At 42.1% G+C, this 11,849-nt stretch overlaps 1 protein-coding gene and 1 long non-coding RNA gene across 2 annotated transcripts; one reads left to right on the top strand and one right to left on the bottom strand.

Annotated features, from left to right (window-relative positions):
- Positions 1 to 4,374: 4,374 nt before the first annotated feature.
- On the bottom strand, positions 4,375 to 6,306 carry chchd10 (coiled-coil-helix-coiled-coil-helix domain containing 10). The gene is made up of 4 exons (XM_037484694.2): positions 6,056 to 6,306; positions 5,189 to 5,405; positions 4,840 to 4,981; positions 4,375 to 4,578 (listed from the first exon to the last, which is right to left on the bottom strand). Exons 1-4 carry the CDS (start codon positions 6,094 to 6,096, stop codon positions 4,559 to 4,561), a joined length of 420 nt encoding a protein of 139 aa, XP_037340591.1. The 5' UTR covers positions 6,097 to 6,306; the 3' UTR covers positions 4,375 to 4,558.
- Positions 6,307 to 6,776: 470 nt separating this feature from the next.
- LOC119226587 (uncharacterized) lies at positions 6,777 to 7,703 on the top strand. The gene is made up of 2 exons (XR_005121268.2): positions 6,777 to 7,126; positions 7,279 to 7,703. It is a non-coding gene; the product is annotated as an uncharacterized LOC119226587 (long non-coding RNA).
- The last annotated feature ends 4,146 nt before the right edge of the window (positions 7,704 to 11,849 follow it).

Genomic DNA, 11,849 nt, shown 5'->3' with positions numbered 1-11,849 from the left:
CATTTTGCAGGTGTGCCATAGTGTTTTGCTAAACCATCTAGGTTATTTTGGCAAATGTATTTAAAGCTTTGAGAATGTCGTTTTTTCGAGAGATAGATGAGCCACAGCAATCGAGAAGGAAGTTTTCAATTGGGGCCACTGACTATTTTTATGAGAAAATGATTTGGTTTTGAAGCTTGAGTTAACTGTTTTGGGTGAGATATGACCTTTTGAAGGTGATCTATGTAGTTGTGCTGAACCATATAGGCTATTTTACCAAATGCATTAAGAGCTTTGAGAATGTAATTTCTGTTTCAAGAATTAGGCCAAACCAATGGAGAAAAACTGTAAGTGCACAAATAGTTTGCGCTACTGCCCTTTGAAAAGGACAGTTTTTGTGAGCTTCTGTCTCACACTGTCTTTCTGCAAGCTAAGCGTTGACATTTTCGCAATGTGGTGCAGCCTTAGCTTGAAGAAGAGGGACACAACCAGAGTCAAGAGTGTCACTTTAGAGTAGAGGGCAGCCATGAAACACACAGCTACGCTGCAATGTTAAGCGTTTCTCAAAACGTGAAGCTACAATTTAAACATCGGCATCAGCACAAATCCGTCAAGAATTCAGCAAGTTACGAGCATTTTAGTTGGCGTATGTCACTCACCTTCCGTCCACAGCAGCAGGGAGCAGCAGCGCAGTCTCCTGACCCAAGATGGCCGCCAAGTGCCGACACAGCTGACTCCGCCTTGAGCCATCTAGCCTTTCTATACATGTCTATGATCCTGCTCCCATAGACATGTATAGAAAGGCTAAAATGCTCGTAACTTGCTAAATTCTTGACGGATTTACAAACGGTTTGGTTTATTACAAACCCTATTAACGTGGCTATGATTTGTGCTGATGCCGATGTTTAAATCTATAATTTTTCACAAGTATGTAGTTAAATAGCCGCATCCCTGACGTTTATGACACACCAAGCCGTTTGAAAATCGGTTGAAAATTGAGCAACATATAGTTATTTCAGCACTACATGCACAATAGACTTTAATGTTATAACTGGACGAGCGGTCCTGTCCTAAGATGGCCGCCGTGTGACGTCGTCGGGTCCCATTGGCTCTCAGCGCCGGTAAGCCATCTAGCCTTTCTATACATGTCTATGAGCAGGATCGTCTGTTCTTGTGAGAGCCAAATATCCCAGAATGCATTTCACCTTAGCAACAGGCAACAAAATAAACACAACTGTATGTCGAAGTTTATAAATACTACTATATTTAAGTAGCGTAATGTAATTTTATGACTGAAGTTAGTTGTTAAAGCAACTTTTCTGCAGTCGGTTTGTCAACATTCAGCCTTTGTAAAAATTTGCTCCGTGGATGTGGGAGATGTGAGGTGTTTTTAACGGACTGTCAGACCCTTCAGCACCGGAAGATCAGCTCATCTCACCCCGCAGAGAGCAGCCTGTTTTCGGCGAGTCTTCTGTGAATTGCCCCGCTGGTTTTCACGTCTCCGTAGCGGTTATACATGAGATTGTACTATAACGAGTCTTCATAAGTTTTAATGTGGTGTCAGAGACTGATGTTCACCAGTTACGTCTGTTTGAGGACAGAGTTTAGATTCATAACTTCATGTCTAAATGTAACTTATTGTAACGTATTGTGACGTATTGTCTGTATCCGCAGAGTGCAGCTTGTTATTGTCCATCATTGTGCATTAAAACTAACGATGTTTTAACTAGAAAATGCATTTCCTGCTGAAAATGCGTTGGAATGCAGAAAGCTAAAATTAATTTCAAAAAGTTGCTTAAAGTACAGAAATGAAAGAAGCTGAAATTATTCTAAACATTGCTGAAAGAATAGAAAAAGCTGAAATACATTTAAAAAATGCTGAAAATACAGAAATGAGAAAAGCTGAAATAAACTTGAAAGAATTGCAAAAAAACAGAAATGGGGGAAGCTTCTATGAATTTGAAAAAATACAGAATAAAACCTGAAATTAATTTAAACATTGCTGAAAATAGGAATGTCTGAGAATGAAAAAATACATTTTTTTAGTAATATAAGGTTTAGTACTAGGTATAGTTGTAATTGTGGTACTAGCAGTAGAAGAAGTAAGTACTAGGTGTACTAGTATTTGAAAGCAATTGTGGTGTACCTATGGTTGAGGTACAGATAATCATTGAGGCTTTTATTTTGAAATAATTGAATTGGGTGAGGGGGGGGGTTGGGAGACAGAATGTTTGTTATTCAAACCAAATGGACTTGGTCAAATAGATTTGTACAGCGCTCTTCTAGTCTTCTGACCACTTCCGCTTTGCAGGACAAGTTCAGTGGGACAAAGACGTCCTCAGAGAAGGACGACTCAGATTTCACATCTCCAGACTCCAGACTAATGACTCTGGGCTGTACTGGTGTGAAGTGGACACAAGTTATAGGAGTAACTTTAAGGAATGTCACCTCAACTTCACTGGTAAGTTAAACTTACTCAACGCTTTGCATTAATAAAACAGATTTGTTAGGTCTCTCAGTGAAGGATCGACCCAAACCTGAGACAAGTGATAGAAGTCTGAGAGGAGATCCTCGGGGAAGGATCGGCTTCTACTCTGCACTGGGACTAGCAGCAGCTCTACTGGTTGTTTATTTATTTTCTCTCTGCATTGCCAAAGATATTAGTGATCAGCAGAACAAACGATTCATCAGAACCACCTTTCAAGTTATTGATCCATTAAGTGTTTGTGAAGAAACAGTCTGATGTGTTTGACTGAAGTCCAGCTGAGACACATCTGGATCTTTGGATGTCTCATGGATCAACAGCAGCATGAAGGTATCCGTGAAGTCTACAGAGACAATTGTGACTCACGAAGTCCAGCTGGTGAACGCTTTAGTTTCATCAGGACCAAACTGGTTCACCTTCTGGTAGGACTTCTGACATCAGAGTATGAATGTAAGTCAATGGTGACATGAAGTGAAGGGGCGACTGCGGGTGCAGAGTCCAATCAGAGGATCGCTGGTTTGATGCAGGTCCTGCTGACCGCGTTTTGATAAGTGTGTCTTGGCAAGTTTATTCAACTTATTTGTATTTTTGTTGGAATGCTGCATTTTTTTTAATGGTGGTTTCAGTCTGGACGTGACGTATGTCTCCTCTGTGCTCTGACTGCAGCTGGACTGCTGCAAGCCGCGAGGTTCCAGTGAGACTCGCTAAGGACAGTAACTGCAAAACTATACATGCTTTCACAAATAACGGATACGCTTGCTGGATTTGTCGCTAGTTGTTTTTGACAAAAAGTCACCAAGAGGGTTTGGAAAGTCAATTTACCCAACAACAAAGCTACAGCTTTTAAGCAGAGCCCGTTTTGGGAGATATAGATACTAGTTATTTACAATAACCGCAAATGCGTAATCAATGTGGAATGTGGACTTTCTGTCAAGAGTCAACACATCAGGAGAAAACGGGTCAGAGACTCAGAGAGTCTGCACAACTTCGCTCACAGATTCACCTAATTTACAAAAAAAAGTAAATAAATGAGGGCGTCGCATAATCGTGGTCCAGTTTGTGTATTTCCGGTAACAAGTTGTGTGAAAGATCGATAGATATGTATCTGTGAAAGGATCGGCCTCTACTGGGCCTAGCAGCAGCTCTACTGGTCATTCGTTTGTTTTCTCTCTGCATTGCAAAAAGTCTTCTGCTTGGTAAAGCATTAAAATTAGGAGGCTGGAACACATCATGTTCGCACATGGTGGCTCATTACATGAAATGAGGAGCATTAAATACATCTTTAATAACTTAGATTAAAAACATGAACACAGGTAAATATAATGCATTCTGCCGCCTACTGGTTGAAATGTGAACACGTTTACACTGAGTCTCATTGAATTGTCTCTGCGGTTACTGAAGCAACACAGAAAACATGGGGAAGAGGGTGCTCTGGTCAGATGAGACGAAAAATTAACATTTTGGCTCGAATGACAAACGCTGAATGTGGTAGACACCAAACACACCGACCCAACAGGGAAACACGGAGGTCATCATGACATAGTTTTACATTCTATATTTGACCTATTTACAAGTAGATGGAAGAAAGCACAGCGCTGCGCTGCCACCCACTGGGCATAGACAGCACCACACAGAAATGTAAATGTGTTTCAAATTAATAAAAATGAACACAAATGTGACCATACATTGTGTGTGCTTCACAATAACTTACTGTTTTCAAAAAAGTAATAAAATAGTACCTTTTAGTCTATTTTTAATTGTCATTATGTATTACTTTGTGATCAACGAACAACAATGAAAACATTGAATCCAAAAAAATGATAAATCTGCTAATTGACCATTAAAAAGAAGTTTAAAGGTCAACTTGTGAGTTAAAACGGGACAGAAATAAAGACAACCACACTGGCGGAATGAGTATAGCAGCCGTTTATTAAATGTTTAATTACTGTACACGCCAAGAACATGGCAAACATTACACTGTCAATCAACTAAACCAACATGCTCGCCGCCTGTGGTACACGTTCACATTTATGTGTGATGTGGCCATCTTTACAGTAAATATTAATGTCCGTCACGACCTCTGATGAACATTTTTCACACCAGTGATGTCACACCTAGAATAAAACAAACAGGAGGTCAACATGATAACCACTAAAATCGTGTCAAAATCATTGTTGTTTTAAATGTATGTTTAACGAGTTGCTGCATCTCCTCAGGAGAAGTAGACAAGTACAAAAAGATCAGTTCCTGATCATGTGAAGTGTTCAGGGAGAATCACATACAGTTTGATGAGAGAAGATTATTCTGTAATGGTGCGCATAGCATGCTTAGGAGTAGTATTATGTGGCTGTCGGCATCCTTCACGACACACTCACCCCGGGAGAACTTGCACTGCTTGAGCGCCTCGTTGAAGCCCTCGCACAAACTCAGGTCCGTCTGGTTGGTGGCGCAGTCAAGGAACTGTTTGACCTCGTAGTGACATGGGCCTGGCTGGCCTGGGGCAGACCGGGGGGGCTCCTCGAATTGTACAAGCAAAGAAAGAAACGCATTACACATTGTGTCACAAATTAACCTGTTTCCAAAGTAATCCATAAATAAACAGCTCAAAAAAAGAAAACGTTTTGTGGAAGACCTCCCAATAAGGAGAGAGCGGACGTGTCCAAGTGCAGCTCTGTTCAGTTATCCAGCCATCTTTATCCTGTCTGCTTATTCTCCACCTCTTACCTGGTATGTAGGCTTGGCCGGCTCGGCGTTGCTGCTTCCACCGCTGGATCCCGAAAGGGCGCCGACAAGGAGGTGGCCCGCAACCGAGCCCGCCGCCACTCCAGCAGCTGTGGTCGCCATCTGGGCCATGAGGCCCGGACCCTGGGACTGAGCTGGAGCCGGGGCCATCGCAGCAGGAGGTGGATGAGCGGGGGCTGGCGCATGGGAAATAGCCGGGCTACAAATGTGGCAAAGAAACAGTCAATATAGGATGCATTTGAGATCCTCCACAGGTTACTGGGAAACATTTCTGTCCGTTCAAATGCAGCAGTATAAATGATGCCTTCATACACACCAGTGGTATGAAGCAGTGAGAGTAGAGGTCTATCACATGGGCACCAGACAGTAATGCCGTACTAAGGTAGCCAATGCTGGTGATTGTTAGTTGGTAACTTCCTCATACAAAAGAAATTGCATGGCAAGAGGTCATTAGTCATTGTTGGAAACAACAACAAAAAACTTTTGCCAAGTTAAGCAAAAATAGTTATAAATTGTTTTCATTTTTCTTCTTCTTAAAAAGGTGACATTAGTAGCCCTGCTGACATTCAATTGATAAACGACTGTATCATTTGGTCCGAGGGAGTTGAGTTGCAAGTTACATTTCTGTTCCATTAAACACCCTAAACTGTCAAAAAAGTGTGTTGCCGTTATGTTATGTTATCTCCATACAAAGGAGTTTACATCATCTGAGATATGACAACAATAATCTGACTTCCTAGAGTTTCTAGATTGACATCAAACTTTTTAGGCCACGCTGTCGATGTGGTATCTGTTAAAAGGGTTACAAAGCACTGACGAAACACCACACGACGAGTCCGTTTCTGTTACCTGGCTGGCGCGGAGTGGTGGCTGCGGCTTCCTCGGGCCATCTCGGAGGTCAATGCAAGCTTTAGTGACGACCTGGACTAAAGAACGGGATCTGCCCTTCGTTGCTTCCAGAAACGTGCCTTTTCGTAACGGACTGCTGCCCCGCGGTCAGATGACAGCAGCTGTGCGCGCGCACACGTGCCACTGACCTTGTGCGGTTTTGCTCAAGGGTTTGACGCCCCCGGCTGCGTGCACACATGTCGTCAGACTTAAAACACGGATTCCCACAATGCATTTGCTTCCGCTGTGGGTCGAGCACTGCAGCCGTCGGGGACACACCGCCACCTGTTGGACTGGAGGGCTTCTGTACTTAAACAGTCTGGCAGTGGTTAAAGTAGTGGTACTTGATTATTTCTATTTTACGCCGCTTTGTACTCCACTACATCCCAGAGACATCTACTAACTTCACTACATTTATCTTACAACTTTAGTCTATCTGCGGATTATTTAAAGCAAATACGAATAAACAAATAAAGTATGATGTATTAGTATACATAAAATTAGCCAACATTAATTAATTAAACTGCACATTGTCTTTTAGAAAATAGAAAATACAATTTTATTTTTCTGTCATTATCTACATGCCTGTAGTTTTGCATTCAGTGGAGTTAGCCTGCAGGGGGCGGTATTGCTCCGTAAGATGACACAAGTATTTCACACAGTTGCAATCAAAAGGCCTGCAACACACATTTATTGAGTAAGAGAAACAAGCAGTAGGCCACACAACAACACCATCCTCATTATTGTGCCATCCGCTATTCTGCTTTCAATTTAACTCATTCCTTGATGCGTTTTATTTTTGTTTGTTTTTTAAAGAAAACCAGTCATTTAATGCAGCCACAAAAACCCACAACTAAATATGTTCTCTCTCTCGGTCTCTCTCTCTCTCTCTTGAAGGAGCCGGTCTTCCTGCTTTGAGTTCCCAGAGTTCCCGGCTACTGGCAACAGAATGCTGGGAATATCCGGAGAGGAAGTGGAAGTGACATCACAGCGTTGACCTTCCGTACCAAGCCATATCACCTGGCGCTGCCTGTAGGAGAGCTACCAAACACAATCACACACACACACACACACACACACACACACACACAGGAACAACAATAGGCAAAAACACATACTTCTCTCTTTTACTCGGCACAAACACATTCACAAACAGTATTGACACACTTCAATTTGCTCTCTAGGAGAAGAGAAATGGTGAGAGAGGAAAAATTCCCACGAAGAAAGAGAGGAAGCGATAATAAAAGTGCAGAGAACGCTGCATATGGCGCCTGAGTTGACCACAAGCTTGAAAACCCCCACCACGCTTCAGACGGTTCCTCATCATCAGCTCTGTCTGTCTTTCTACTTATTTACCAGCTTCTACTGGATGGCCATCTATGTTGATTGGCACTTCAACATCTTTATTCAGTTGACCCCACAGTGTATTGTGCTGTTCACAACTCTTTAATTTTCTTTCTGGATGAATATTTGGACCATGTACATTTACTGAAGCTTTGGTACAGTTTGAAGGCCCAGTGTGTCACATGTCAGAGTTGTCAGCAGTTCCTAATCAAAGGGCATTTCCCCCCTTAACTTCTTTATTTAAATAAACGCTTGAGTCAAGTCATCCCTCATTTTACATTAAAAGCAAAAGCCATATTAAGCCATTTCTGTCCAACCACGGGAACCCTCCCACAGATGCTTTATCATCTGTCCGACCTACAAGCAGAGAGGAGCCAGACACGCCGAACCACGTGCAACACACGTTGCACACAGATGGGAGCTTTAAAAATAACAGGGACTGTAGTGGTGACATTTGCTGAGTTTAGAGGGTGTCTCAGAGGTTACATTCTTTAGGAGCAACGGGTGGAAAACACATAAATAAAACCTGTGCACACCTCAGATACGATATGGAAAGAGCAGGATGGACCGAAAAAGACAGTGATGTCTTCAGGGGAGGTGTGGACAAAAGAAGAGAGAGATGGGGGGAGGGGGAAGGGGGGAGTAAATAGATGCCAGGAAAGAAAGGGAGAAAGAAAGAACATGCAGAAGCCAAATCAGGCAGAGCGGGAGGAGGGATGAGTAGTGATGGGGTGAAGGGGGAGGAAGGGAGGGAGGGAGGGAAAGGGAGAGACAGCGTGTGTGTGGTGGCGACGTCATTATGCACGATGACAAAAGAAGAAGGGATTCTCTGGTCAGCTGCTGCTGCTGCTGCCACTGTCTATTGTCCTGTCGACGGAGGACCCCCCCCCCCCCCCTCCACACGCACACACACACACACATTTTACTCTCTCCGTCTCTCCTCTTGTGTCGGACATCACTTTCTTTCCTTCTTCAAGTTCAACTCTGATTACACGGCCGACCAACTGGCACCCCCCGACATTTAAAGATCCCGCTCGCCCCCTCCCCTGAAGCCCAGCTGTGTCATCTGGGTGTTTTTCAGTAGGTCTGAGATCCAACAGATGTTGGCTTCCAAAATACCAAATCCAGAAACATTCTGCAAAGAAGTTCAGGTGGGTAAAGAAAGCAAGAAAATAAGCCTTTGTCCCTGAAGCAGAAGTTAAAGTCCAGTTGAAAAGTCATCAAGTGAAAATATTGGTTTTAAAGACTATTTCATATAGAATATATATCTTATATCCCAGACTATATCCATATTCTACCATCTCTTGGGCTGCCAGTGCTGCTGTGAAGTTAAAATTTAGGAAACAAGATGCATATTACATACAATTTAAATGCCATATACTCCTGACGAGCATAGTAGCAAATAATAGGGCACGCTTAAAAACAAGGAAATAAATCACCCCTAACCTGAAGGCTTGATTATTTTTGTTGAATATTAATGCTAGAAAAACTAATTTAGCTAAAACAAACACCATTTCAGTCAGGCCACAAACTGCTAAGCCAGCAAAGGTAAAAAGGTAATGAAAATACTTCATCTAAGCTAACATTGGCTGGCAGTGGAAAGTCTCCTGCACAAATGCTCCAGGTGAATTGAGTAAATGTTCATGTGTCAAAAGTAAAATGATCTTTCTCTGTAAAACAATGTAGGCGAGAGTTCGATCGATGTAACTACAAGGGAAGCCAGATTCCCATGAACAGAACATGTGAAAATACAGCTGGAAAGTTTGGGAAATTACAGAAAACTTCTCATGAATTCTAACGAATAGTAAAAGAGTTACAAAACAACCCCTTCACCTACCGGCACACATGATGTCTTGAAAGAAAGCAAATCACAATAATATTGTTAATTGTTATCTATGTAATCTATGAAACATAAATCTAATAAAGCTGCCATTTGAAATCAATGTCTTACTTGTAAATAGCGGTCATCCAAACTTTACTTTAGCAAATGCAGTTTCAGTATTACAAAGTTCTTTGTTTCTTTAAATAGAAATGCATGAAAAAACTGCTCAATTAAACGAACAAGAGTGCTTGTAATTAGTAGTTTTCCACCCATGGAGACGTTTTATTGTAATAAAGAGGCATGTTTTATAAGAAGAAGCAATAAATTCAGCCCAATAATAGGAGCGGGTATGAGGCCCCTTTCTTCCCTTTGTGAGGGAGGCGTGTATGTATGCGCCTCACGTAGTCGCCAAAGGTGCCCAGCTCTGCATCATCATCCATCCACCTCCCCCGGTGTTTCTCGCGCTGTGCACCACTCCTCACGTTGAGTAAGAATATTAAAGTGTGTTTGTGTTCGTGTGAAGTCAGTGTGACTTCATAAATGCTTACAAGTCCTTTTTGTGGGTGTGTGTGTGTGTGTGTGTGTGTGTGTGTGTCTTCGTTTCTGCTTTCAAATCAATCCGGAGCAAATGACCCTTGACCAACTGACCTCAAGAATATTCAATCGTCCACTGTCTCCGCACAGTGTGTGACTCTCTGGTCCATTCTGCTTTGATTGACCTCTCATTGACACGCGCACACATACACACTGGCGGACAGACACAATAGGAGACCCGGCACATTCCTTTCCCCAGGTGGCATAAAGGACACAGCCGGATCAATGGCCTAATGGGCTCCAAACCAATGGCCGACGATCATTAACCCCCGACGAGTGTCCCTGGCCAGACTATTGTGTGACCACCGTGTGTGCGTATGCAGACTATTGTGTGAAAGGGGTTTTTTTCTGCCGTGTGTAGCTGGTTAACTGCTGGATGAGGGGTCTAAGTTAGGGCATTAGATGGTGACAACATGTGTTGTATTGACCTGAAAACATTAACATGTGCTGAACAAGGTGTCCCACATGGAATTGATGGACAGACAGTGATGGTTTTTAACACAGTGGATTTGCCAAAGTAATCCAGTAGTATTTTCATTCCTTGTTACTTTGTACTTGTCCTCGGCTACATCTCAGAAGAAAATATTTTTGTATTCGCCTAATTTATTTAACAGCAAAAGTTTAGCCATGTTAAAAATAATAAGTAGTGCTAATACAGTGATACAAAGATATGATACTCTTTTTTGCATGCTGTCACCTTGCTTTTTTTGATGCTCTTAATTATTACTTTGAATACAGGGTTGTTACTCAAATATGATTTTCTTCATATTATGGTGTTATTACTTTTAACTTTATAAATACTCAAAGTTATTAAACGCCCGTACACATTGGGCATTTGCAATAACGCCACTCCTTAAAAAACATGACACATCACAGTGAATAAGACAATCATCACAACTTTATTTCAAACCCTGAATCCCCTCCCCTCTGTTCATCACTTTACCCCAAACAGCTCTCAGATTTAACAGAAGCTCCGGCCCTTTCTCCTCGAGGCCTCCACTCCAATTCCACTGTCGATACAGCACCATGTGTGTGTGTGTGTGTGTGTGTGTGTGTGTGTGTGTGTGTGTGTGCGTGCGGAGGGCTGGTGGTGGGAGGACAATGGGCAGAAAGGGGGCTGGCTGAATGGGACCATTGAGTCTGCTCAGCCAAACAGAAAAGCATCTTCCATCTCACTTCAAACCCCACAGTTTCACCCTGTACAACCAGGCCTTTATCCTCCATAATTACTCCCTGACACACATGTGTAGGCACATGCCCGCACACACACATATACACATATGCATATTTATGAATATATAAATGACTGATTGAAGGCGCGGATCCCAAAAATAACACCAGGCCAGGCTGACTTTTGACAGTCTAAAAGTGTTGTGTTACTCTAGTGTTTACAACTCAATAATTTTACACAATAACTAAACCTTATGTTTCTAACATCCAGAATGTTTTATTTTGTAACAGGTTACATAGCTGTATGTTTTATATGTAAGTATGAAGATTTACTTAAAACTGAGTTTTGTCATAGAAATGTTGGAATGCTGGTAAATACACACTTATCATGGCCGTAAACAATAGCAAAACAATAGAAAAATGATACTCGTCGATAAGCTGGGATCAAAAATTATGTTTTCAGTCAAGGGAGTGAATGTCACATGATATTTCCATGTGTTGCAAATATATTGACATAATTCTATTCTGTCTGATTTTGCAACTAATTTATGCCTCCTTTTGTTGTGTAAACCATCTGGCTGATGAAGGCTGCAAAATGTTACCTGTTTCTAGTCAGTGACCCTCTAATGTTCTGCTCCCCTAAATTTGAAAGTTCACCTGCACCTCCCCTAAATGTATGATGAGGTGTCCGTGCTCTTCCAGCTAGACGGAAACCACCCAGGGCATATGGATTGATTTCCAACCCCACCCAAGCCTCATTTTCTTCCCTGTTATGGAAATAAAAAGCTGCAACAGATGTGTCACAATATGTATTAACAACCTAAT

Source organism: Pungitius pungitius, chromosome 18, assembly GCF_949316345.1.
Source record: "Pungitius pungitius chromosome 18, fPunPun2.1, whole genome shotgun sequence".
NCBI classification, from domain to species: domain Eukaryota; kingdom Metazoa; phylum Chordata; class Actinopteri; order Perciformes; family Gasterosteidae; genus Pungitius; species Pungitius pungitius.
Note: the sequence above shows the minus strand (reverse complement) of the source record. Positions and strands in the feature narration are given on the sequence as shown.